Source organism: Pelobates fuscus, chromosome 5 (assembly GCF_036172605.1).
Source record: "Pelobates fuscus isolate aPelFus1 chromosome 5, aPelFus1.pri, whole genome shotgun sequence".
Taxonomy (NCBI): domain Eukaryota; kingdom Metazoa; phylum Chordata; class Amphibia; order Anura; family Pelobatidae; genus Pelobates; species Pelobates fuscus.
In genome coordinates this window covers 376,455,493-376,483,018 of record NC_086321.1, presented here as the reverse complement: position 1 = coordinate 376,483,018, position 27,526 = coordinate 376,455,493, and the positions used below count along the sequence as shown (strand labels likewise).

The window sequence follows — 27,526 nt, the reverse complement described above, 5'->3', positions numbered from 1 at the left end:
TATGATGGAGGTCTTTAATCTCCACTCAGATTTACCTCTAACACTCAAATGATAATCGGCTTGTGTAGATATTAGTTGGTCAACTGCCTCAGAACCGGACATTACCTCCTTTGCTTCCCAAGGCCATTGGTCTCCCATGTTAGTACCTCCACACACATAGCAGTTGGTAACATTAAGACTACCGGCAATACTTTCAGCTAGGTCAATGAACAGGTTTTTAGCGTTATGGGGGATCTTATTATCTATACTCATCTCTTCATAAAAGGAATGGTATACTTGATGAGTCTGGGAGGATACCGTATCAGTCTCTATTCCTATAAACAATAATGTCCCAGGATCTAAACCCGTCCCGTATATCTGAAACCCAAATAAATTTCCATACTTATCTAGGAACTTGTCGGGGTTATTAATAAGTATATGGACTGGGTTGCATTCCATAGACTTACAATAAGGGCTAGTCGGCAACTTAGTCACTATCATGTCTTTATCTACTGTCTGTCCCCAAGTCGCCCACCCCACACAAGACCAATATGGACAAAAGTTATAGTCTTTATTTGGGCATCTAGGACTCACATATTTATTTTTACTACTGGGACAAATATATTTATCATTAGACCCATACGTCCTCTCCCATCTAAGATCCCCACATACATTCCACGGTTTTCTACCACTTGATATCGCCTTACATGCATCAAATAGCAGAACACCCGAAGAATGTACGGATTCTAACACCGTCTTATTAATTAGGGTCCCCTGAGGATCTCCATTCCTGAGAGTCAACCAAATTGTACGAGGTTGATACTCTGGACTGAAGCACTTAGGTTCTCCTACTCCTAAATGGCACACACTATAGTCTATATTTAGGTATCTACATCTTGATACCTCTCCTTTACATTCGTATTGTGAATGCCAAATTAGGGTTTGGGAAATATGGTTACCTGTTCTCGTAGTCTTAATGCATACCTCACAGCTAGGAGTGTCGGTACCTCTACCTTCCTGAATATAAAAACACATATAAATAAACACAATCAAAAGCACATCTTTCGCCGTCATCCTCAGTCTTCGTCCGTGCGATGGAACCTCAGCTTCCAGGATGTGAGGGCTGCAGGGAATGGAGTTCTGCTCGTCTTCACAGGTGTCCCTTCGAGACTTTCCTGGCTTATACACTATGTGTTGGTAAGCGGACAGGCTTTATTATGGCCTTCTCACTCACACCTGTAACAATAAAATTTGTAATCCACAATAATTCCTCGTTACTCCGACTGAGTAGTGCGTTTCAACCGGATCCTGCAGGGATTCTCTGGATCTGCTGTAACTTGCCAAGAATCGACTGCTGCTGGTTTAACCCTGGAGTGATGTATCCACGGAGTTACTTCGGCTACTTTTATCGCTGTAGGGGTAGACAAAAGAACAACATAAGGACCTCTCCACTTGGGCCCTAACGGTACATTATTCCACTCTTTAATCCACACTTGGTCTCCTGGATGATAACTATGAACAGGGGGATAAATATTCACAGGTAATCTATCTTGTACCCATTTCTGTACCTCCTCCATAGTCTTACCCAACTCTACAACCTGCTGCCGGGTAATTCCTTCTCCCAACTGACTCAAGTCCCCCCTTAAGTTACCAAGTACGGGAGGTGGTCGCCCATACATGATTTCAAAAGGAGAGAGGCCCATCCTTCTGGTAGGGGTACTGCGGATTCGCAATAAAGCTATGGGTAAGAGAACGTTCCACTTAAGTTGGGTTTCCTGACACATTTTAGCCAACTGGTTCTTTATAGTTCTATTCATTCTCTCTACCTTACCAGAACTCTGGGGTCTATATGCAGTATGAAGCCTCCACTTTATACCAAGCATATGAGTCAGTTGTTGTAGGCACTGATGAACAAAAGCTGGACCATTGTCCGATCCTATAGAACAGGGTAGTCCATATCGGGGTATTATTTCTCGTAGCAGGAATCTCACAACTTCTCCTGCTTTCTCTGTACGAGTAGGACATGCTTCTACCCAACCTGAATAGGTGCACACAATTACCAACAGGTAACGATGTCCACCCGATTTAGGCATCACTGTAAAGTCTATTTGTAGATCGGACATGGGGAGTCCCCCCATAAACTGGACTCCTGGTGGCTTTACTGGTCCTTGTCTTGCATTATTTTTAGCACACGTTACACATCTACGTACAATGGCCTGAGTCAAGTTGGACAATCTTGGTATGTAGAAATGTTTCCTGAGAGATTCTTCAGTACTGTCTCTCCCAGAATGTGTCCCGTTGTGATAATTTTGGACAATTTCTACTGCTAGTGATGCTGGTATAACTATTCTTCCATCTTCTAGCTGATACCACTTGTTCTCCAAATACTTTCCCGGTTCAGTCTTTAACCACTCCTCTTCTTGAGCTGTATAAACTGGAGTCCATTGAGACAGTGGAGTTGGTATAAGAGCAGCTATATGCCCCACATACTCCTGTCTTCCTGATTCAGCAGCACGCTTAGCTGCACTATCTGCCATCCGATTTCCCTTGGTTACATCACCATCTCCTCTCAGATGCGCTCGACAATGTATGATACCGACTTCTTTCGGCTCCCACACTGCTTCCAATAGTTGTAGGATTTCAGCTGCGTACTTGATTTCTTTGCCTTCTGAATTCAGTAGTCCTCTTTCTTTATACAAAGCTCCGTGGGCATGAGTGGTTAAAAACGCATACTTAGAGTCCGTATAGATATTCACTCTTAAACCTTCAGCCAATTGTAACGCTCGTGTTAGTGCTATCAATTCTGCCTTTTGTGCTGATGTTCCTTTCGCCAGTGGCCGAGCTTCTATCACCTTGTCTATTGTTGTCACTGCATATCCTGCATAGCGGATCCCTTCTTTCACATAACTACTGCCGTCGGTGTAATATTGAACATCGGGGTTCTGGATGGGAAAATCACGAAGATCTGGTCTACTTGAAAATACTTCATCCATTACTTCCAAACAATCATGTTGACTTTCAGTAGGTTGCGGCAAAAGGGTAGCTAAATGCACTCTTGGGTTTTCACACAACATTGCTTGATACTTGGTCATACGGCTGTTACTAAACCAATGATTTCCTTTGTAATCCAACAACGTCTGTACTGCATGTGGGACTCGTACATAAAGTTCTTGACCCAGAGTGAGTTTATCGGCTTCAGCTACTAGCAGGGCGGCTGCAGCTACGGCTCTTAGACAAGGTGGAAGTCCGCTGGCCACTGCATCCAGTTGCTTAGACATGTAGGCAACAGGTCTTTGCCATGATCCCAAGTACTGTGTCAATACTCCCACAGCCATTCTTCTTTGCTCGTGTACATATAAGTAGAATGGTCGTGTGTGATCAGGTAGACCTAATGCTGGGGCACTCATCAAAGCCTTCTTCACATCTTCAAATGCCGTTTGCTGTTCTTGGGTCCATAAGAAGGGGTCGTGCTCTGTACCTTTGATGGCTGCGTACAGAGGTTTTGCCAGTATCGCATAGCTGGGAATCCATATCCTACAGAAGCCTGCTGCCCCCAAGAATTCTCGCACTTGTCTTCTATTCTTGGGTATTGGTATTTGGCAGACAGCTTCTTTTCTCTCTGGCCCCATAATCCTTTGACCTTCAGAGATATGGAATCCCAGATACTTGACAGTTGGCAAACACAACTGAGCCTTCTTCCTGGACACCTTGTATCCTGCCTTCCAGAGAATATGTAGTAGATCGTGCGTTGCTTGCTGACATTTTTCTTTTGTAACTGCTGCTATCAACAAGTCATCTACATATTGTAACAATACACATTCTCCTGGGATAGACTCGAAATCCAGTAGATCTTGACTTAGAGCTGAACCAAATAGGGTAGGTGAATTTTTAAACCCTTGGGGCAGTCTTGTCCAAGTCATTTGGCGTTTTGAGCCCGTTACAGCGTTCTCCCATTGGAAAGCGAAAATACATTGGCTTTCTGCGGCAATTCGGAGGCAAAAGAAGGCATCTTTGAGATCTAAGACTGTGAAGTAAGTAGCCCCGCCCGGAATTAAAGCAAGCAGGTTATATGGATTGGGTACAACTGGATGTATGCTAACAACCGCATCATTGACTGCTCTTAAGTCCTGTACAGGTCGATACTCATCTGTACCGGGCTTTTGAACAGGCAGCAATGGGGTGTTCCAGGGGGAAGTACAGAATTTTAGGATACCATACCGTATGAACTTATCCAGATAGGATTGGATGTTCTTCTTAGCCTTCTGCGGAATGTGATATTGTCTTAGGCTCACTGGATAAACCCCATGTTTCAGTTCAATTTTTATTGGTGGAATATTGCGGGCCAGTCCTGGTGGGTTGTTCTCTGCCCAAACTCCTGGTATGTTAAACAATGTCTCATCACTCCTAGGGTTTTGGCTAGTCAACACTGTATAAAGTCGCCACTCTTCTTCCTTTGGTACGGATAAAGTCATAATACCTGAAGGTCCATTAAACTTTAAGGATGTTGTTCCATTTGGTAGGAACGTAATCTGCGCTTGTAATTTTGATAGCATATCACGTCCCAGCAATTGGACTGGACATTCAGGCATATAAAGGAATTGGTGTTTTACTACGTGGCCTCCCAATGTACAGAGTCGACTTTTAAGAACCGGTTTTTCAGCACTTCTTCCAGTTGCTCCTATCACAGTAATAGTCCTTCCAGATGGAGGAGCAACTAGATTAGTCACCACTGAATGTTCAGCACCAGTGTCGATCATGAACGCACTCCTTTTCCCCCCTATTGATACATCGACCATAGGCTCCGCTCGACCAAGGGGGATGGAGCCCGGTCGGTATCAATAGTCCTCCATGACAGTGTCAGCCAATCCTACAAAGTCCCTACCTTCTCTATCGCGGGACCTTTGCGCTGCTGGAATATACCTGTCTTCCCTAACACTTCCTCTGTTCCCATTACTCCCTCTATAACCATTACTCCCTCCGGGGCCTCCTCTACCTCTCGCTCTACCTCTAAAGTTTCCGTAGCCTGCCCTGGGTTGGTCTCTCTCGTACTGCTCTCTTTGCGGACATTCGTTCCTCCAATGCCCTTCTTCCTTGCAATACGCGCATTGATCCCTACTCAAAGGCTCCCTACTCCATCTATTATTGCCTCTATCTGGGCCCCGTTTATCTACGCCTGCGATCGCTACCGCTAGCATATCAGCCTTTTTACGCATCTTGCGCTCTTCCTCTTTCTTACTTTCTGTATCCCTGTTCATATAGACCTTATTTGCTACCTCCATTAGTTGGGTGATGGACATACCTGCAAACCCTTCTAACTTTTGTAGCTTGCGCTTAATATCTCCGTATGCTTGGCTGACAAAGGCGGAGTTAACCATTCGGGAATTGTCTGCGTCTTCCGGATTAAAGGGGGTATACAAGCGGTATGCCTCCAATAATCGGTCATAAAAGACACTGGGCGCTTCATCGCTTTTCTGGATCACCTCAACTGTCTTCGACATGTTAATGGCTTTCTTTCCTCCGGCTTTCATGCCAGCAATTATAGCGTCTCTATAGGCTCTGAGTTGAACCATATCAGCACCATTTACGTTCCAATCGGGATCGGTGTTGGGATAGTGTGTCGCGGCCCATGCTGCTGGATTGGCTTGGTTCAAAGCACGGGCTCTATCCTCTAATGCTTTAATGGCTGCTTGATTTATTCTTGTCCTTTCCTCATTGTTAAATAAAGTCATTAGTAACTGCTGGCAATCAGCCCATGTCGGATTATGCGTCTGTACTATTGAGGTGAACAGATCAGTCATAGCTTGTGGTTTCTCAGTATACGAGGAATTATGGGTCTTCCAGTTTAAAAGATCGGTTGTGGTAAATGGGACATATACGAAGACTGGGTCAGCGTGTGCCATTTGACCTGCGGCATCGATATAAGCTGACCCGGGATTCAGACGAAGAGGCATCTGATAGTGCTTTAATTGTTGGGCACCAGTCAACTGTCGGGTTTGGATGGGGCTACGTAGAGAGGCGTCAGTCATGGGTTCCGGTCGGGGAGAGATAGGGTATGGGGATGTGGGAGGTCGGTTTTGGGAAAAGGTCGTAAATAAAACACTTCGAGCCGAGCTAGATGAAGCTTGACCGGAAGTCTGAAGTGGCGCCAAATCAGGATATTCGTTTCTAATGGGGGTGGATTCTGGTTCCGGAAGGGGAGATTTAGTACGAGGGGGGGTGGATCCTGTACTGGAGGAGGAAGCGGAAGTGGATGAGGGTAATGAGGGGAGGGGTGCAGGACTTCCTGCGTTTGCGTCACTTCTTCTTAACGGAAAGTAAGGGGGCGGCAAAGGGATCTCGGACTCAGGGGGCGTGTCCAAAATGGGCCTAACACCAGTCCTAGTGGACGAGCAAGTCCTAGCTACCATGAGGCGACACTGCTCCTCGTGGCATGTCTGGAGCCATTTTGGCGAGTCATTTACGGCCTGTCTCCAACAGTCAATATAAGGAAACTGGCCGTAAAGTTCAGGCCTACCTGATACAGCCACGTGTAAGCGCTGTACCAGAGTTGGATCCAAACTGCCACGTGGCGGCCATGCCGCAACCAAAGTAGGCCACTCCCTAGTACACAAAGTGACCAAACGTACAGGAGACATCTTTACCCCAAAATCACAAACTTTGAATCCCTTTTTAAAATTCTTAACCATACATCCTAAGGGATCCGGAATCGTTGACTGCGACGCACCCATACTTAACAATGGAACGTCGTCGACAACGAATACTATACACGCGTACTATTCAACAGTCACACCCGTTTCCTCTGGCAACAGCACCACGTGGTACGGTTACCAAGTGAAACGTACACAATAACAATAAACACTCAGGGAATTCCCGTACACACACAGCTGTTACACCAGTCACTATATAATCAATATTATGCCCTTTGGCGTAACTATACAGTCACCCACGCTATAATTCTCTATATACGAATTACCCGTCTATAACACACCCCAGTAACATCGTCTTTTACAAATAGCGGTTACAGTACGGTTAGCATAGGTCAAAGCACAAGTTAAGGTCACAATACAATTATTAGTGGTTATGGTGTTAAACATGCAATGGACGACAATGATTAGTACTTATTATATAATGTCAGTAAATATACAGGGTTATGGTACCGTGCACTATAATACAGCAACACACTATTAACACTCTCGCTAGACGGCTGAGCTCGCGCTATCTAACAAGATATACACTTTACTAAAACAATCGTTAACACATTTACAATTCCCAACTAAACTATTGGCCAGTACCTTGAATGGACTACCTAAAACTATATACACCCGTTTTGGTTAGCCACACTGCCCAATCACCACATATATAGCGAGCTAGAGAACCGAATTTACACAGGCGCCTCTTAGTCGCACTATCAAAAGTCTAGTGGGTTCCAAATTTACACGCCTTCCCACTTAGCCCAGATAGGATGAGAACTAGCGAACCGAATTTACACAGGCGCCGCTTAGTCTCCCGGTCCCTCCGACCTAGCGAACGTAATATACACCCTAGAACGCTAGTCTAGACAAGACACCGGTGTCCGGCTAGGGCTATCTTACACCTGGACCCCGCCTGACTAACCAAATCAAACGGTCTGACTAAAGAGCGTTCGATCGAGCGGTGCGCCTTCGCTCCTTCCCTCCGACAGAGGGGGCAGATACACAGATTCAAAACCCCTTTGGGCCTACCGCACAATCGGTATACCCCTAGTGGGTCCTGCCGTCTAAAACAGCAGTTGTCTTACCTCCTCGTTCCTGAACCTGAGTTCACACTCATCGACGGGGACACCCCAGCACTTCTCACGTAGAGGCCGATGATCTCCTGGACAACAGACCAGTGGCGCCGAGACGAAGGGAGGTCCACGCAGAAGTTCAGGGGTGCAGCCGTAGAGAACGTGGGCAAAGATAGACCGTCTCACGCCTCTGCCTCTCAGCTACCGTTGAACGATGAGCTTCCCGGCCAATGCACCAAATGATACCGGAGAAACTGACGGAAGCCAAGCACAGAGAGATGGACACAGGTTTCTTCAGGAAGGAAGAGATTCTTTATTGGATCACCGATCGGGACTCAGAGGGACTAGCGTCACCAAAATACAGCAAAGTCTGAGTACTGAATACATAGAGTACATTCCTTATATAGCACTGTAGCTCCTCCCACAATTAACTACACCCACACATACCCTTAACCTATTTAATAAATAGAGTCTAAACTCATCCATCCGGTCTAACCACGTGGCTCATCTGATACAAAGGAGAGGGACGCGTAATTCCAGTTCTTACATTCCTGCACCTGGTCAGTACAGTGATAACAGTATCTTAGCTACGTGTAATTAACTAACTGATACTACAAACACATATACATACATATGCCTTGTGGCAATCTTAGCCTGCTAAACTTGTATTTTACTGGAATTACATCACATATACACTATATATAATACACACAGTATATACACTATATATAATACACACAGTATATACACTATATAATACACACAGTATATACACTATATATATATATATTACACACCGTATATACACTATATAATACACACAGTATATACACTATATATAATACACACAGTATATACACTATATAATACACACAGTATATACACTATATATATATATATTACACACCGTATATACACTATATAATACACACAGTATGTACACTATATAATACACACAGTATGTACACTATATATAATACACACAGTATGTACAACACACACCTCACACCACGCCCACTGACTCCCCTATGGGTGGGACTTATGTTAGTAGGTCAGCCCACGTGGGCGTGGTTTCCCGTAGCTCCGCCCCCGCTCTCTGTAGTCAGTCCCCGCCAGCCTGTCTCCCTCACACCCAGCCCCCTGTGGGCGGAGTTTGATGGTACCTCAGCCCCCCCCATGTGGGTGGGGTTTCCCCGTAGCTACGCCCCCGCTCGGTGCAGTCAGTCCCCGCCAGCCAGTCTCCCTCACACCCAGCCCCTGTGGGCGGAGATTGATAGTAGCTCAGCCTCACTGTGGGCGTGGTTTCCCCATAGCTCCGCCCCCGCTCGGTGTAGTCAGTCCCCGCCAGCCTGTCTCCCTCACACCCAGCCCCTGTGGGCGGAGTTTGGTAGTAGCTCAGCCTCACTGTGGGCGTGGTTTCCCCGTAGCTCCGCCCCCGCTCGGTGCAGTCAGTCCCCGCCAGCCTGTCTCCCTCACACCCAGCCCGCTCCGGTCTCCGCCGCTCATCCTCCGCCTTCCGCGCTCTGCATGCGGCTCTGAAGATGCGAGCGGCCCCGGTCTCCGGCCTCCTGGCCCCCGTGGCCCTGCTCGTCCTCCTGTGGCCCTCAGACAGATTCTGCGAGGCTTGCAGCTGCTCCCCCGTGCACCCCCAGCAGGCCTTCTGTAACGCAGATATCGGTGAGACAACCGGGGAACACTGGGTAACACTGGCACTGGGTGTAACTGGCACTGGGTAACACTGGCACTGGGTATACCTGGCACTGGGTGTAACTGGAACTGGGTGTAACTGGCACTGGGTGTAACTGGCACTGGGTAACACTGGCACTGGGTAACACTGGCACTGGGTATAACTGGCACTGGGTATAACTGGCACTGGGTGTAACTGGCACTGGGTGTAACTGGCACTGGGTGTAACTGGCACTGGGTAACACTGGCACTGGGTGTAACTGGCACTGGGTGTAACTGGCACTGGGTGTACCTGGCACTGGGTGTACCTGGCACTGGGTGTACCTGGCACTGGGTAACACTGGCACTGGGTATAACTGGCACTGGGTGTAACTGGCACTGGGTGTAACTGGCACTGGGTGTAACTGGCACTGGGTAACACTGGCACTGGGTATAACTGGCACTGGGTGTAACTGGCACTGGGTGTAACTGGCACTGGGTGTAACTGGCACTGGGTGTAACTGGCACTGGGTAACACTGGCACTGGGTAACACTGGCACTGGGTATTCCTGGCACTGGGTATAACTGGCACTGGGTAACACTGGCACTGGGTAACACTGGCACTGCGTATACCTGGCACTGGGTGTAACTGGCACTGGGTAACACTGGCACTGGGTAACACTGGCACTGGGTATACCTGGCACTGGGTATACCTGGCACTGGGTATCCCTGGCACTGGGTGTCACTGGCACTGGGTGTAACTGGCACTGGGTGTAACTGGCACTGGGTAACACTGGCACTGGGTAACACTGGCACTGGGTATAACTGGCACTGGGTGTAACTGGCACTGGGTGTAACTGGCACTGGGTGTAACTGGCACTGGGTAACACTGGCACTGGGTATCACTGGCACTGGGTATCACTGGCACTGGGTATCACTGGCACTGGGTGTAACTGGCACTGGGTGTAACTGGCACTGGGTGTAACTGGCACTGGGTAACACTGGCACTGGGTAACACTGGCACTGGGTAACACTGGCACTGCGTATACCTGGCACTGGGTATCACTGGCACTGGGTGTAACTGGAACTGGGTGTAACTGGCACTGGGTATAACTGGCACTGGGTATAACTGGCACTGGGTATCACTGGCACTGGGTAACACTGGCACTGGGTAACACTGGCACTGGGTATCACTGGCACTGGGTGTAACTTGCACTGGGCACACAACTGGGTATAACTGGCACTGGGTAACTGGCACTGGGTAACACTGGCACTGGGTATAACTTGCACTGGGCACACAACTGGGTATAACTGGCACTGGGTATAACTGGCACTGGGTAACACTGGCACTGGGTATAACTGACACTGGCACTGGGCACACAACTGGGTATAACTGGCACTGGGCACACAACTGGGTATAACTGGCATTGGGTATAACTGGCACTGGGCACACAACTGGGTATAACTGGCACTGGGTATAACTGGCACTGGGTACACAACTGGGTATAACTGGCACTGGGCACAACTGGGTATAACTGGCACCGTGTATAACTGGCACTGGGCACACAACTGGGTATAACTGGCACAGGGCACACAACTGGGTATAACTGGCACTGGGCATAACTGGCACTGGGCACACAACTGGGTATAACTGGCACTGGGCATAACTGGCACTGGGCACACAAATGGGTATAACTGGCACTGGGTATAACTGGCACTGGGCACACAACTGGGTATAACTGGCACTGGGCACACAACTGGGTATAACTGGCACTGGGTATAACTGGCACTGGGCACACAACTGGGTATAACTGGCACTGGGTATAACTGGCACTGGGTATAACTGGCACTGGGTACACAACTTGTTTACACTGGCACTGGGTATAACTGGCACTGGGCACACAACTGGGTAACACTGGTACTGGGTAACACTGGCACTGGGTATAACTGGGCACACAACTGGGTAACACTGGCACTGGGTAACACTGGCACTGGGTAGCACTGGGTAACACTGGCACTGGTTATAACTGGCACTGGGTATAACTGGCACTGGGTAACACTGGCACTGGGCACACAGCTGGGTAACACTGGCACTGGGCACACAACTGGGTAACACTGGCACTGGGTAATACTGGCACTGGGCGCACAACTGGGTAACACTGGCACTGGGTATAACTGGCACTGGGTATAACTGGCACTGGGTATAACTGGCACTGGGTACACAACTGGGTAACACTGGCACTGGGCACACAACTGGGTAACACTGGCACTGGGTACACAACTGGGTATAACTGGCACTGGGTAACACTGGCACTGGGTAACACTGGCACTGGGTATAACTGGGTAACATTGGCACTGGGTAACATTGGCACTGGGTAACATTGGCACTGGGTAACACTGGCACTGGGTATAACTGGGTGGCACTGGGTAACACTGGCACTGGGTATAACTGGGTAACACTGGCACTGGGTGGCACTGGGTAACACTGGGTATAACTGGCACTGGGTAACACTGGCACTGGGTATAACTGGGTAACACTGGCACTGGGTAACACTGGCACTGGATAACACTGGCACTGGGTAACACTGGGTGGCACTGGGTAACACTGGCACTGGGTATAACTGGGTGGCACTGGGTAAAACTGGCACTGGGTATAACTGGGTAAAACTGGCACTGGGTAAAACTGGCACTGGGTATAACTGGGTACAACTGGCACTGGGTAACACTGGCACTGGGTATAACTGGGTAAAACTGGCACTGGGTAACACTGGCACTGGGTATAACTGGGTAAAACTGGCACTGGGTAACACTGGCACTGGGTAAAACTGGCACTGTGTATAACCAGGTAACACTGGCACTGGGTATAACTGGGTAGCACGGGGTATAACTGGGTGGCACTGGGGACACAACTGGGGACAACACTGGCACTGGGTAACACTGGCACTGGGTATAACTGGGTAAAACTGGCACTGGGTAACACTGGCACTGGGTAACACTGGCACTGTGTATAACCAGGTAACACTGGCACTGGGTATAACTGGGTAGCACGGGGTATAACTGGGTGGCACTGGGGACACAACTGGGGACAACACTGGCACTGGGTATAACTGGGTAGCACTGGCACTGGTTAACACGGGTATAACTGGGTAGCACTGGCACTGGGTAATACTGGCACTGGGTATAACTGGGTAACACTGGCACTGGGTATAGAACTGGGTAATACTGGCACTGGGTATAGAACTGGTACTGGGTGATACGGACACCGGGAATAGAACTGGTACTGGGTAATACGGACACCGGGAATAGAACTGGTACTGGGTAATACGGACACCTGGAATAGAACTGGTACTGGGTAATACTGACACCTGGAAAAGAACTGGTACTGGGTGATACTGAGACCGGGTATAGAACTGGTACTGGGTGATACTGAGACCGGGTATAGAACTGGTACTGGGTGATACTGACACCGGGAATAGAACTGGTACTGGGTGATACTGACACCGGGAATAGAACTGGTACTGGGTGATACTGACACCGGGAATAGAACTGGTACTGGGTGATACTGACACCGGGAATAGAACTGGTACTGGGTGATACTGACACCGGGAATAGAACTGGTACTGGGTGATACTGACACCGGGAATAGAACTGGTACTGGGTGATACTGACACCGGAAATAGAACTGGTACTGGGTGATACTGACACCGGGAATAGAACTGGTACTGGGTGATACTGACACCGGGAATAGAACTGGTACTGGGTGATACTGACACCGGGAATAGAACTGGTACTGGGTGATACTGACACCGGGAATAGAACTGGTACTGGGTGATACTGACACCGGGAATAGAACTGGTACTGGGTGATACTGACACCGGGAATAGAACTGGTACTGGGTGATACTGACACCGGGAATAGAACTGGTACTGGGTGATACTGACACCGGGAATAGAACTGATACTGGTACTGGGTGATACTGACACTGGGTAATATTGACACCGGGAATAGAACTGGTACTGTGTATAACTGGTACTGGGTAATACTGGGTATAACTGGCACCGGGTAATAGTGGGTAGAACTGGTACTATGTAATACTGGGTATAACTAATACAGGGTATAGAACTGGTACTGGGTAATTCTGACACCGGAAATAGAACTGGTACTGGGTAATACTGACACCGGGAATAGAACTGGTACTGGGCATCACTGGTACTGTGTAATACCGGGTATAACTGGTACTGGGTAATACTGACATTGGAAATATAACTGATACTGGATAATACTATCACCGGGAATATAACTGGTACTGGGTAATGCTGGGAGCTGGGCATCACTGGTACTGGGTAATACTGGGTGCTGGGCATAACTGGTACTGGGAACTGGCACTTGCAATGACTGGAAGTTGGCACTGGATATGTCTGGGAGTTGGCACTGGGTGTCAGTGGTCTGGCACTGGGCATTACTGGGAGCTGGGTGCTTGCACTGGGTATCACTCGGTGCTGGCACTGCGTGGTGTCAATGGGAATTAATACTAAGTACTGCTGACACTGGGTCTCACCGGGTGCTTGCACTGGGTATCACTCGGTGCTGGCACTACGTGGTGTCAATGGGAATTAATACTAAGTACTGCTGACACTGGGTCTCACCGGGTGCTTGCACTGGGTATCACTCGGTGCTGGCACTGCGTGGTGTCAATGGGAATTAATACTAAGTACTGCTGACACTGGGTCTCACCGGGTGCTTGCACTGGGTATCACTCGGTGCTGGCACTACGTGGTGTCAATGGGAATTAATACTAAGTACTGCTGACACTGGGTCTCACCGGGTGCTTGCACTGGGTATCACTCGGTGCTGGCACTGCGTGGTGTCAATGGGAATTAATACTAAGTACTGCTGACACTGGGTCTCACCGGGTGCTTGCACTGGGTATCACTCGGTGCTGGCACTGCGTGGTGTCAATGGGAATTAATACTAAGTACTGCTGACACTGGGTCTCACCGGGTGCTTGCACTGGGTATCACTCTTTGCTGGCACTTTGTGGTGTCAGTTGGGAGTTAATACTAGGTTCAGCTGGCACTTTGTCTTAATGCAAGCTGGCTGGCACTATGTGGTATCAATGGGATTTCATACTAGGTTCTGCTGGAAACTGGCGCTGGGTATCCCTGTGTGCTGGCACTGGGGATCACTGGGAGTTTATACTAGATACTGCCCAAGCTAGCATGAGTATTGCTGGTTTTGGATACTGCTAGATGCTGGCACTGGGTGGTGATGTCGCTGGCATGTGTGGTGATGAGAGCTGGGTACAGCTGGGTGCTTGTACTGGGCACTGCACATATTGGGTACCTCTACCAAGTGGCACTGAGTACTGATAGGAGCTTGCATGCAGTACTTGTAGCTGCTGGTTTCTGCTTGCTAAGACCTGACCTTGTGCATTGCTGGTGATGAGAACATGGGAAGCTGTCATTTAGTGCTATTGGTATTGTGTACTGCAGGGAGCTGGCAACAGGTGACTGGGCTGTTGTTGATGGGAGCTAGCATTAGTGTTGCTAGGTAGCAAATAAAAAATAAAACCAAAATCTGGTTTTCCAAATGATGTTGCCTGAGTCTCTGATCTGTGTTATTTTTTGTATATTTCCAATCAGATTTAGCTAGGCCTCGCTGCTTGCTCTCTTTTTAGCTGTGTGCAGTTCCCCTGTTCCAGATGAGATTACTTCTGTACGGTTTGTTTCCTATAAAATAGTTGTGACTGCGACCGCTGTTGATTTAGGGAGGAACCAGCGTTTAAACCTGTGTGGCCTGGAATTTTTGTAGCCTCTCTGTACGCCCATTGCTGATCTCCAGATATCCTTTTCACTGTGTCATACCATGAAAAATTAAATTCCATTTAGGAGCATCTGAGGGAAGGAGGCCCTGATCTCATTCTGTGTAAAACAGACACAAAATCAAAGCTTTTACATCTCAAGAAGTAGTAGATTTTGGAAGAGTCTCCAAAAACAGATTTTTACATCTCGGTTATTTTGGCTTTGCTCCTTCACATAAAATAAAGTGTGCTAACTATTTAAAAAAAACAAAACCAAACAAAACAACACACAATGGATGCATAGCTTATGAGTAAAATTAGTACAGAAGAACAAATTCCTATTCAGGCATAACTACAAACAAAACTAAATTCGTTATATTTACAAAAATATAAACATTTGGTTTGTTTAAAAAATATTGAAGTAAGATAAACATTTCTAGAGACTGTAATAAGGTATATATGTCTTGCAATGTTTCATTGTTATGAAATATTATAACAAACCGTCATTACTGCGTTTGGGTGTTGAGAAATCTGTTGGAATTTTTGGATAATACAAAGTCTCAAAATGCTGGGTGAGTGCAAATATAAAATAAATATTCCTGGCTAAAACTAGGCATTATCTGTATATCGGGCTTTGCAGACTGCTCTTGCAGCCTGTATATATGTCCTGGAATGACATACTGGCTGAAGAATACTGCGCGTTTGAGCCTTGCAGGCTCCCGTAAAGTGCAAGACAGCCAGCGAAGTTCGTACTAGCATGGAATTGGCATCACCGATGGGTGGGAACCGGCTTTAGTGTTTAGGATGATAAGAGGACTAACTGAAACAAACTCTGCACATGGGATAGGGAGGAAAAGGGTTTTATTTGTATTTATTTTATTTATGCATTTTATTGTTACATCCAAAAACATACATTGTAGTGTGGATCATTCACATAGAAATGCTTTTCTGTTTTTATGACAATGTTGGAATGATACAAGTATGCATATGACAAGGGGTTTTCAAATACATTGAGACGGTATTCCAGATTTCAATATTGTACAAGTGATAGTGGAGCCACCTATGTTAACATATTACAATGGCGTATCATTATGTCATATAGCGTAAAACTTTGTGCCGTGTGCTGCATACAGTTTTGTAAACATGTTTACGGTGTAATTTTTCTGAAAAAAATACTTAGTTGCAGAACAGTTGTTGTAATCATCAGTCCAATCGACCCACCTCGAGTCCTCGTTTTGCCGTGTGTAGGGAAAAGGCAGACCTAAATTAACCTGGAGTGAGCGAGGCTGAGGGGGGTCCTGGCAACCTGTATCGCCTCTATATGTGAAGCATTAACTACAAAGGAGATAGTTTAAGGGCATCACCTTCTATTGGAAGATATCGTAGCATTTCTCACTTACAGGGTCACGGTTAGATTAAGAATTATCGGTGAAGGTAATACAGCTCATTCGACTTCGTATGAGTATGAGTTCATTGTTACCTCATTCCTATTAAGGAATAAACAATTCCATTTCAAACCTTTGTATAAATCGATAGTGGTGTATTTATGGATTATTACAAATTATCTATGCAGACCATTTTGCTATTTTGATTTCCAACACTCCTTGTGCCTTTGTTTGTAGTCATTGTCCATTTGCCAATTAATTGTTTTTTAAAATACCTATATAAATAAAACGTATATACTAAACAATGAAGTGTGGTGAATTGACAGCTAATATTATTATATTTTTTCACTTTATCATTTGTCAATTTTCTGTTTATTAAGTCCAAATATAAATATATATATATATATGTATGTATGTATGTATGTATATATAGTGATTCATACATCCCACAAAATTCTATAATAAGAAAATGAGTCAAAGATGTTGCTTAAATGACAGTTATGTTTAAAGTCTTTAAATATTTGGACTCCGTCATCTTTCCTGAAACATCTATCCAAACCCGTCCTTCAGGTTTACACATATCTAAACACACCTGTATTTCCTGCCGAGCAGGTTCTTTTACCAAATCAGTGATGTCAGGGAAAGAACCACAAACTATGTCAGGGTTTCTTATGGGATAAACTTTGAAAATACATAAACGTCGTTATTTTTAGAAAATGTCGTCTAAATGAGGGGAAAAAAATATTTCAAAGTAAAATAAATAATTTTCTTTACAATAAAGACACGGGGTTACAGGGTCCTGCAACATCTTTAAATATCTCCATATTCTCAATGTATCCAGGGATATAACTGCGTAGTAGTTGTCATGCGCAGTGTGTCTAGGATTGACAAAGTGTACAGATTCCTAAATCGAGCTAGTTAATGTTACTGTATTTGTTACATTTTGTATCTGATCTGTAATATTTTTACAAGCTGATACAACCTTGGAGTTATATAGACAAAACATTGTCTCTCCCAATAATTACATTAATAGGGACGGAAGAACGCGTTATCATACTGTTTATTATGGCCTTGGGGGTTTGTTCCTCTTTAACGGTATCTGAATGGGTAAAGTTAGGAAAGGCTGAAAATACAAAAAAAAAAAAAAAGTTATTGTGAGACAAATGTGGAAAAATGTGTAAACAGTAGGTGAGAGGCTGGGATAGCGATCTGTATGAGTGAGCTGTTTGTGGGGTGCATTCTGTGAGTGTATACAGTCTGTCACTGTAAATCTGTATATAGATTATTGTATGTGATCTGTCTTGCTCTGTTTAGGGCCGGATTTACCTTAAGTTGATTTCAGTACAATTCCCATGATCCACAGCTCAACCATAACTTATACGATGCATAATTATATTTTATCTGCAATAGCCTCGGTTTAATATTCTTTGCATAATGGTTTTTTTTTTTTTTTTTTTAAATGATTTTAATTATTTTGTGAAATATTTCGATATTTAAAAAAACTAATTATATATATATATATATATATATATATATATATATATAATACTTTTTTTATATTACTTTATGATATTACAATAAGGCTTGTGTTTATTCTGTCCACCAGTAGCCAACCTTCAGTACCCCAGTTCCAATAGACTACAACTCCCAGCATACCTATGCAGATGTAATTCAAGGATTTTCTTATTTAATGGGCTTTTTGCATGCTGGTTCTGCCCATACTGTGTGTGTTGACAAAGACAGAGTTAGCTTGAAACGTTCGAAACTAAGTTGTTCATTCAGATTAGCAGTTTTGCGCTTAAATGTACCACAATGCAATATTTAATAAATATGTTCCTTATTGCCTGTTCAATGGCAGGTCCAAAGCAATCAGCTGGCATGGTCCTAATCGCTTTGCGGGGACCCCTAAACGTCATGCCCCTAAACAGTAGTCCTGATCGGCCAGAGATTAGAAAGGACAATATAGTCACTAAAATAGTCAGCAAAACAACTTTATCTTAGTACAGCAGTTTTGGTGTGTAGATCATGCCTATGTAGTCTCACTACCTAATTCCGTGCCGTTTAGGAGTTGTATCACTTTTTTTTCTGTTTATGCATTCCTTGTCACACCTCCCCTGGCTGTGTCTGACACAGTCTGCATCAAAAAAAGATGTAAATGGTTTATCCAACCCCTTTTTTGGCTTTATTCTGTAGGTGCCCCCAAACGAAAAAAAAACATCTGCTCGGGATTTGGCGGCAGAAGGGAACACACAAGCTTCTCTCTTGCAATAAGATCTTAACTTGCTTTAGAAGTTTTATTTATTTATTTCTTGTTTCCTGCTATGTAATTTGTACTTTAATGACACACTGAGGCTCCTGCAGGGTATAGGAGCCTATAAACAGAGCACGAGATACGAAATTTGAGATTAAACATACTGTGCAATATACGTACCTAAAATATCTAGGTTCTTTTTCAGGAAGTGTTGAGGATGACTGTGGAAGTCACGTCACTCCAAAAGTGCTTGATTAAGCTCAAGTTGTTTTGGTGTCTATAGTCTTACTTTTACAGATGGTAAATACCATCCTATCTCTGTTTTCAGACTTGGGAGTCACTATACAAACCATTTTCCCCCTTTCTGACCCAGGATCATGATATGATCAGCTATCTCCTATTCTGACCCAGAATCTGTAAATATCCAGCTGCCTAGTACTCTGATCCTGTAAATGTCAGCCATCTCCTATTCTGATCCAGTCACTGTCCAGCTATCTGCTATTCTGACCCAGAGTTAGTAAATGTCCAGCTATCTCCTGATTAGATTCATAATCCGTACATGTCCACCTATCACCTATTTTGACCCAGTAAAAGTTCAACTGTTTCCTGCTTGGATAGAGGGTCCATCAATGTCCAGCTACCTCCAGTTCTGATTCAGCTTCAGTAAATACCCAGCTATCTGCAGTTGCAAAAAAAAGTAAATGTCCAACTACCTTCTATTCCGACCCAATAAATGTTCTGCTATCTCCAGTTTCAATTCACGCTGTAAATGTCCATCTATCTCCTATTCCGACCCAGTAAATGTCCAACTATCTTTTGCTTACACCCAGAGTCCATAAAGGTTCAGCTCTCTCCGATTCTGATTCAGCAAGTGCCCAGCTATCTCCTGTTATGACTCACAATCAGTAAATGTTTACCTATCTCCTGATTAGATCCAGTCTGTAAATTTCCTTTTGCGACTCAGGGAAATCCAGCTATCACCTATTGTGACCTAGAAATAGCCTAGGTGTCCCCTTCTTTGACATTTGTGCTATCTCCTCCTCTGATTTAGCTGTCTGTCTTGCTGACTTGAGTTAGTATGAGCGATGCTACCTCTCTTCTACTGAGTCAGTAAATGCTTGGCTTTTTCCTTTTTGTGACTCAGATAAATGCCCACCTCCCCCAGTGCTTAGCATGGATATTTGGCCAAATCCCTCCTCGCCTTCTGTGTCATATTTCTAGCTTTGTGGCCTGGTGAGGAAAACACATTTCTCAGGAAGTCTACAGACCACACTGTGGCCGGATGGAGGAAGATCTTTGCTGACCATCAGGACTGACTGTGATACGGCACTTAACGAGAAACACGCCAGCCCCACTCACCTCTTCGCATTGCTCATCCGCACCCACTCAGTCCCCACCTACGGCACATAACCTTCTCGTACCTCTCCACTCACTTTGATATTTAAAGTGCTGTTGTTTTTTTAAGTAATTCTACTACAGGAAATCCATGTGACATTCCACAGCTATATAAAATATATTTATATTTCAACTAGATTTTACAGTCATGTGCTTCTTAATTACAGCTGTTTCCTCCTACTCTCTGCCCATGAAATAGCAGAATAGAGGAAAGAATGTATTTTTAATTTGGCTGGCCGAGGCCAGCAAGCACATGTTTCCATTTACTCCAGAATCCAGTTTCTTGTCTTGTGACGGCCCCAGCCAGGTGATGCTGCCTCGTCTGCTTTGTACTAATATGGTAAAAAAAAATTTGGCCTTTTTTTCGTCCTCATGCTTGTTTTCGTCACAGTGAGAAATTTAGTCCACGTTTAATGTTCTCCGCCACACCCATGTATTGCCCATGTCAGACAGATTTTATCAGACCTGGTTTCCTTCTTCATTTCTATTTGGCCAGCTCAGTGCTGATTTGGTAATTTATTTTTGTGTGCGCTTTTGTTTATTTTTTTTTTCCTTTACCTGATATCTCATTATTCGGTTGTTCCTTTTTGTCTCTTGCTTTAAAATATAGTTCAAATTCTTGGATAAGAAATTGTAGCGGGACCTGGGTAACTCTGCTGGTTACCCCCGCTATTAATGTATTAAGAGACCCATTTCCCCCCAGTAACTGGACGACACACAGTTCCAGGGGTACAACGTTTGACACAGCATTTTATGCACAGACCCCCACAGGGGGTCTCCATCCCATGCAACACAATCCCAGGCAGGAGGGGGCTGGGTTGCAGATAACCATCTCCCGCTCTGGGAGATACCACTAGCACACAGGCCAACACATTCCATACAAGGGGGTAAACTTTGGGGCTCAACATCCCGGGGAGGGAAGGGGTCACACAGGTAAAACATCTATTGTAAGATAGCCCCAGGTCCCACATGGGATCTCTGCAAATAGTGGGGCTATCGGGTGTACAGAACCCAAGATACCAGTGTCTAAAGTCTGGGGCTCGCGGCTCTGTACACCCCCGAAATCAGTTCCACAGTGTTGCTTGGTTTGGTCCGGTGAGTTCAAACTTCGCGCCCAAACCAAGCAACAGCCAATCCACTGAAAGGCGCGAGACCAATCAGGGCCCGGGGAAGAGAGGGGTTTCCCCGCACAATCCGAACACAGGGCGCAAAACCCGATGGCACCAATCTGCTGAGCAGCGAGAAACAAATTTGCCCAATGAGTGCTCGGGGAGGGGTTTCGCCGCCCAATCGGGAGAAAGGGCGTGAAACCCCGTTTGAACGGGGGCTCCTGCTCCAATTGGTCGTCGGCTCCTTGCAGCGACCAATCGGTGCTCCCTCGGGTCGACCAACCAGGAGAATGTCGCGAACCCAGTTTGAATGGGCGCTCCTTCTCCCATTCCACTGGGGTCCTGTGGCCGTGAGAGCGCCTCACAGCCCCAGGGATTCCCTGCTGGCGCGCATCGCTCTCTAGGGTTGATATCACTACGCTGGTATCCACCTGAGAGTTTTCCTAGGCAGCTACAAGCCTAGCCTCGTAGCTCTCAGGTAGGGGTGTAAATAGTGATTATAGCTCCGTTGGGAGTGGGTAGTATGAACCCCTCGACACTGGGATCGAAGACAGTGCGCACAGGCCGGTTCGGAATGCCAATGCTCCCCCTGGTGGGCATTTGGCGATACAAACCGGCAGCCAACTAGAGGAAGCACGCGCCGCTTGTTTTCCTTGTGGTCTGCGATTTTCACACCTTGTTAGCGAGGTGTGAACGTTCTAACCACATGTTCTAAGTTGAGTATCGGGGTGGTCTGGCGCACTGGGCTCCTTGCGCCGGTGCGTCCCCTTGTGGTTAATAAGCAATTTGCAGGATTCAATGTGAAAATTACAAAGAGGGAAAATTAACAAGGGAAAACATACATTCCAGGAGAGTACATCCACACATAGGAAAGGGCAATTCACAGTCAGGCAGCGTTCCTGCCACAGAAATGATGACGGGTAAAGCTACAGATTTTGATTGAGAGAATTGGGAAGGAGGGTGTCTAGTGCTCTGATATAGTGGACTCTCATATAACCCTCGTTGAATCCTTCTTTGTTTATTACCCACCCTTTACTAATCCTGCTTTTGGCAGTTCCTTCTAATCGTTGTTTCTGTGCAACTTTCTTCTCCGTGTTTACATCTATTTCTCAATTTCTCACTGCAACCCCGTTTCACTCCCTTCTCCCACCTCCTTTTACGTATGTCTGTTTTTCTGCTTCTTGTTTCTCTCTGTATCTCTCACCCTCTCCCATCGTGTATCCACACGAGCTCTTTTGGCTGCGTCCCTCTTTGGTTTTGGCTTGGAAACTGCAGAGTAGCAGTTCCCTTCACAAAGACACCCTCTGTTCCGAACAAATCCTTTCAGATTTTGGATGCATTTTTTTCTAGTGATTCAGCAGCACATGAGCTCAATCTTACTGTTACCCACAATTAATCACTGACACCCATTGCGATTCAAGGAGAACACCTACAGCTTACCCTTCGTACTTTGTGTGCTCTTTGCAACTATACTTTAGACACTATGTGATATTCTCAAGATGTGGTGGTGTACTCCTAAAACAATATTATTTAAAATATATGTTTGAGGCCTGTCTTTGTTGTGTGATGCCAGTGAAGCCATGTTCTAGAGCAGATATGGGCAAATGGAAGGTCCCCAGATGTTGCAGAACTACAACTGGCATGAAGCCAAGCTAACCTTTAAATTTGTAAGTGTTGCATTTTGATTGTCCGTCTGCCCTAGAGGAATTATTTTGTTGCAAAGGAAGTCTTTGGACATTGGCTGGACCCCAGTCACCGAGATGCCCAAGATGCTAAAAACTCGCATTTGATACCTTGATAAGAAGTCTGGGTTGACCATACTTCCTTCCTCTTAACATTTGTAGACATGATAATCACTGAGCAAATAGCAGGCCACCTTGTTAATCTATTCCAATCTCTCCATGCAGTGATCCGCGCCAAAGCCATCATAGGTAAAGAAGTCAACAGTGGGAATGACGTCTATGGGAATCCTATCAAAAGGATCCAGTATGAAATTAAACAGCTCAAGGTAGGAAACAAGGCATACCGCTCTCAAACACACAGGGTGTATGAGACTCGGTTTAGTATCACGGATTCTTAGTAATGTTTATCCAAATAGTCTCTCATAGAAGATGTCATGGTTGCAAGTATTTAAGGTCCAAGGTTTCCAACATGATCAGTCTTCGCTTCTTCATGCTTTGTCTCACATTTATGTAAATTACATTTGCAGATGATACAATTTTAGGATTTCAGTGATTAAATGTGTCACTCTGAAGGTTGTATGCTTTGATAACATGTTTTTTGCTCTCTCGGTGTATAAAAGGCTATTACAGTTTGTCATATCAGTGTGTTATATGAGATGTGAGTGAAGCTGGTATAGAGCAATGTTCTTCAATTCTGTCCTCTGGTGCCTCCAACAGTATCTCTGACAGTTTAAAGATATCCCAATGATCCTATACTTAATACCCCTCTTTGCCCATATCAGACTTATCTCTTTCTCTTTGCCCATATCGGGCCCGTCTTTCTTTCTCTTTGCCCATATCGGGCCTGTCTCTCTTTCTTTCTCTGTCCCGCCTATCTCTCTCTGCCCTGCCTCTCTCGCTCTCTCTGCACCCAGGTTGGGCCTATCTCTCTTCCTACCCCCCCTCAGGTTGGGCCTATCTCTGTCTCTCCCCCTCCCTCAGGTTGGGCCTATCTCTCTTCCTACCCCCCCTCAGGTTGGGCCTATCTCTGTCTCTCCCCCTCCCTCAGGTTGGGCCTATCTCTGTCTCTCCCCCTCCCTCAGGTTGGGCCTATCTCTGTCTCTCCCCCTCCCTCAGGTTGGGCCTATCTCTGTCACTCCCCCCCCCCCTCAGGTTGGGCCTATCTCTGTCTCTCCCCCTCCATCAGGTTGGGCCTAGCTCTGTCTCTCTCCCCCCCCCCTCAGGTTGGGCCTAGCTCTGTCTCTCCCCCCCCCCTCAGGTTGGGCCTAGCTCTGTCTCTCCCCCTCCCTCAGGTTGGACCTATCTCTGTCTCTCCCCCCCCCCCTCAGGTTGGGCCTAGCTCTGTTTCTCCCCCCCACAGGTTGGGCCTATCTCTGTCTCTCCCCCCTTCAGGTTGGGCCTATCTCTGTCTCTCCCCCCTTCAGGTTGGGCCTATCTCTTCCCTCCCCCCTTCAGGTTGGGCCTATCTCTTCCCTCCCCCCTCAGGTTGGGCCTATCTCTTCCCTCCCCCCCTCAGGTTGGGCCTATCTCTTCCCTCCCCCCCTCAGGTTGGGCCTATCTCTTCCCTCCCCCCCTCAGGTTGGGCCTATCTCTTCCCTCCCCCCCTCAGGTTGGGCCTATCTCTTCCCTCCCCCCCTCAGGTTGGGCCTATCTCTTCCCTCCCCCCCTCAGGTTGGGCCTATCTCTCTCTCCCCCCCCCTCAGGTTGGGCCCATCTCTATCTCTCTCTCTCCCCCCTCTCAGGTTGGGCCTATCTCTCTCTCCCCCCCCTCAGGTTGGGCCCATCTCTCTCTCTCCTCCTCCCCCCCTCAGGTTGGTCCTATCTCTCCCCCCCCCTCAGGTTGGTCCTATCTCTCCCCCCCCCCCTCAGGTTGGTCCTATCTCTCCCCCCCCCTCAGGTTGGTCCTATCTCTCCCCCCCCCCCCTCAGGTTGGTCCTATCTCTCCCCCCCCCCTCAGGTTGGTCCTATCTCTCCCCCCCCCCCTCAGGTTGGTCCTATCTCTCCCCCCCCCCCTCAGGTTGGTCCTATCTCTCCCCCCCCCCCCTCAGGTTGGTCCTATCTCTCCCCCTCCCTCCTCAGGTTGGTCCTATCTCTTCCCCCCTCAGGTCGGGCCTCTCTCTCTCTCTCTCTCTCTCTCTCCCCCCCTCCTCAGGTTGGGCCTCTCTCTCCCCCCCCCCTCAGGTTGGGCCCATCTCTCCCCCCCCTCAGGTTGGGCCCATCTCTCTCTCTCCTTCCCCCCTCAGGTTGGGCCCATCTCTCTCTCTCCTCCCCCCCCCTCAGGTTGGGCCCATCTCTCTCTCTCTCTCCTCCCCCCCCCTCAGGTTGGGCCCATCTCTCTCTCTCTCTCTCTCCCCCCCCCCCCCCCTCAGGTTGGGCCCATCTCTCTCTCTCCTCCCCCCCCCTCAGGTTGGGCCCATCTCTCTCTCTCTCTCCTCCCCCCCCCTCAGGTTGGGCCCATCTCTCTCTCTCTCTCTCCCCCCCCCCCTCAGGTTGGGCCCATCTCTCTCTCTCCTCCCCCTCCCCCCTCAGGTTGGGCCCATCTTTCGCCCCCCCCTCAGGTTGGGCCCATCTCTCTCTCTCTCTCTCTCTCCTCCCTCCCCTTAGGTTGGGCCCATCTCTCTCTCTCTCTCCTCCCCCCCCCCCCCCCAGGTGGGCCTATCTCTCTCTTCTTCTCTCTCATTTCATAGCCCTGAGAATAAAAAAATGAAAAACTGGTATGTTTTTAATTTCCATCTGCGTTTTCCTTTCTTTATCCGGGCCCTGTCAGGTGAGAGGAGGTTGTTCTGAGTCCACCGATCTCCTGCTGTAAGAAATACATTTTTACTTACAGGGTAGACCATAAAGACTAACTGTTGGTTTGCAAACAGTCCAACCCAAGGTGCATGTGTATGGCCGAGGGATCCTGCCATATCGGCTGGTTACAGCAGTGGTAACATTACTGCCTTAGAACTGGGAAACTCGGGTCAGACCACTTTGCCAGTAATTGTGCTATTGTCAAGATACCGAACATTATATATCTGGCTGCCGTAGATTGTAACCTCGTTCTGATTGTAAAGCGCTGTGGACTATGTTGGTGCTACATGAGTAATACCAATGAGAAGAAGGTCGGGATGAGTTTTTCTCTATTTTTTTTTTTTTTTTAACATTATTTAAAAATGTAAATTTCCTTGTAAAACTTGATGAAAGGATTATTATATTAATGAATAGCTTTCAGGTGACAGTTGTCCTTTAATTAGAAACTGTTGCCCACCAGACATTCAAAACCCAATGATAAAGAAAATAATATACTCCACCTTTTTTACGCAGATGTTTAAGGGGCCTGATAAGGACATTGAATACATCTTTACAGCCCCATCCTCTGCAGTGTGTGGGGTAACGCTGGAGACAGCTGGCAAGAAGGAGTACCTGATTGCAGGTAAGAGGAAGCTTTGGCACTAAAGGGAAATGTGTTATGGATCTTGCTGTCTCTCTTTGAGTATAATCCTGAGATCTTATCCTATCCTTCTCTCCACTGCCTCGGGCTCTAGGTAAAGCGGAGGGAGATGGGAAGATGCACATCACACTGTGTGACTTTATTGTCCCGTGGGACTCCCTGAGTCCGACTCAGAAGAAAAACCTTAATCAGCGGTATGAGATGGGCTGCGAATGCAAGGTAAGTGGGCACTCAGAGAGGATCCCTGGTATGTAAATGTGACCTGTATTTGTGTTGTGAAGAAATCCCATTGTCAACCTCAGTGTCTTTCTTAAAGGGAATCTATACTGCTTATCTGACTCTCTGCTCCCCAGCTGTGATCTCCATACAGAGGTAGGTGTCACACTTCTGTAACACCCAGCTCTGGTCTGTCCTGCACTTCGCTGATTTGCCTTGCTTGGCACCCACCCCAAGCAGGTCTTTCTTCATGACGCCGATACGTTGGCTTTGTTGCCAGCGAGCTGGTGTCTTAAAGGAGTGACATCATTCACTCCGTACCTATACCTCCTATCCAGCGATGGCACACAAACTAGGAAGTTACCATAGCAATCAAAGCGCATGTGGTTGATATGGGTGGAGAGTAAAAAGGCCGTCTGTGGGAGGTTTACTTCATTTAATTCTTCGGCATAGAATCTATTTTTAAGTAATTTAATTTTTTCCCAAATCCATACATTCTCTAGCAAAACTGCTCGCAGAATGCATAGATGGAATTTTATATTGACTGACTATATCATCCAATGTGTCGTTACTACCTCTGTACTAAACTGTGCACTATCTCAAAATCCATCGTACTCTATTAAATAGTGAAATGTTATTTACGTAGTGTATACATTCATGTCTTTGAGTTGTCGATATTAGAAAGGGTTAACACCCAGTGCTGTCGGCATGACTGATTAATCTCATAACATTTAGATGTACTCCGTTTTTTACTTTCATAGATGTTGGTTAATTGAAAATGGAAAGTGTTGGCATTATATGATCTCCTTGCCAGGTTACCCAGAGACCGAATTAAGCTGGGGATTT

The 27,526-nt window shown here is 46.5% G+C and overlaps 1 protein-coding gene across 1 annotated transcript in view; it reads left to right on the top strand.

The window, feature by feature from the left end:
• Window positions 1–9,162: 9,162 nt before the first annotated feature.
• Window positions 9,163–27,526, top strand: part of TIMP2 (TIMP metallopeptidase inhibitor 2) — a 21,875-nt gene continuing 3,511 nt past the window's right edge. Inside the window, exons 1-4 of the mRNA XM_063456246.1 lie at window positions 9,163–9,421; window positions 23,257–23,357; window positions 26,338–26,446; window positions 26,559–26,683. Of these exons, the coding sequence (XP_063312316.1) occupies window positions 9,286–9,421; window positions 23,257–23,357; window positions 26,338–26,446; window positions 26,559–26,683 (471 nt within the window). The 5' untranslated portion in view covers window positions 9,163–9,285. The remainder of the gene's footprint in view (window positions 9,422–23,256; window positions 23,358–26,337; window positions 26,447–26,558; window positions 26,684–27,526) is intronic.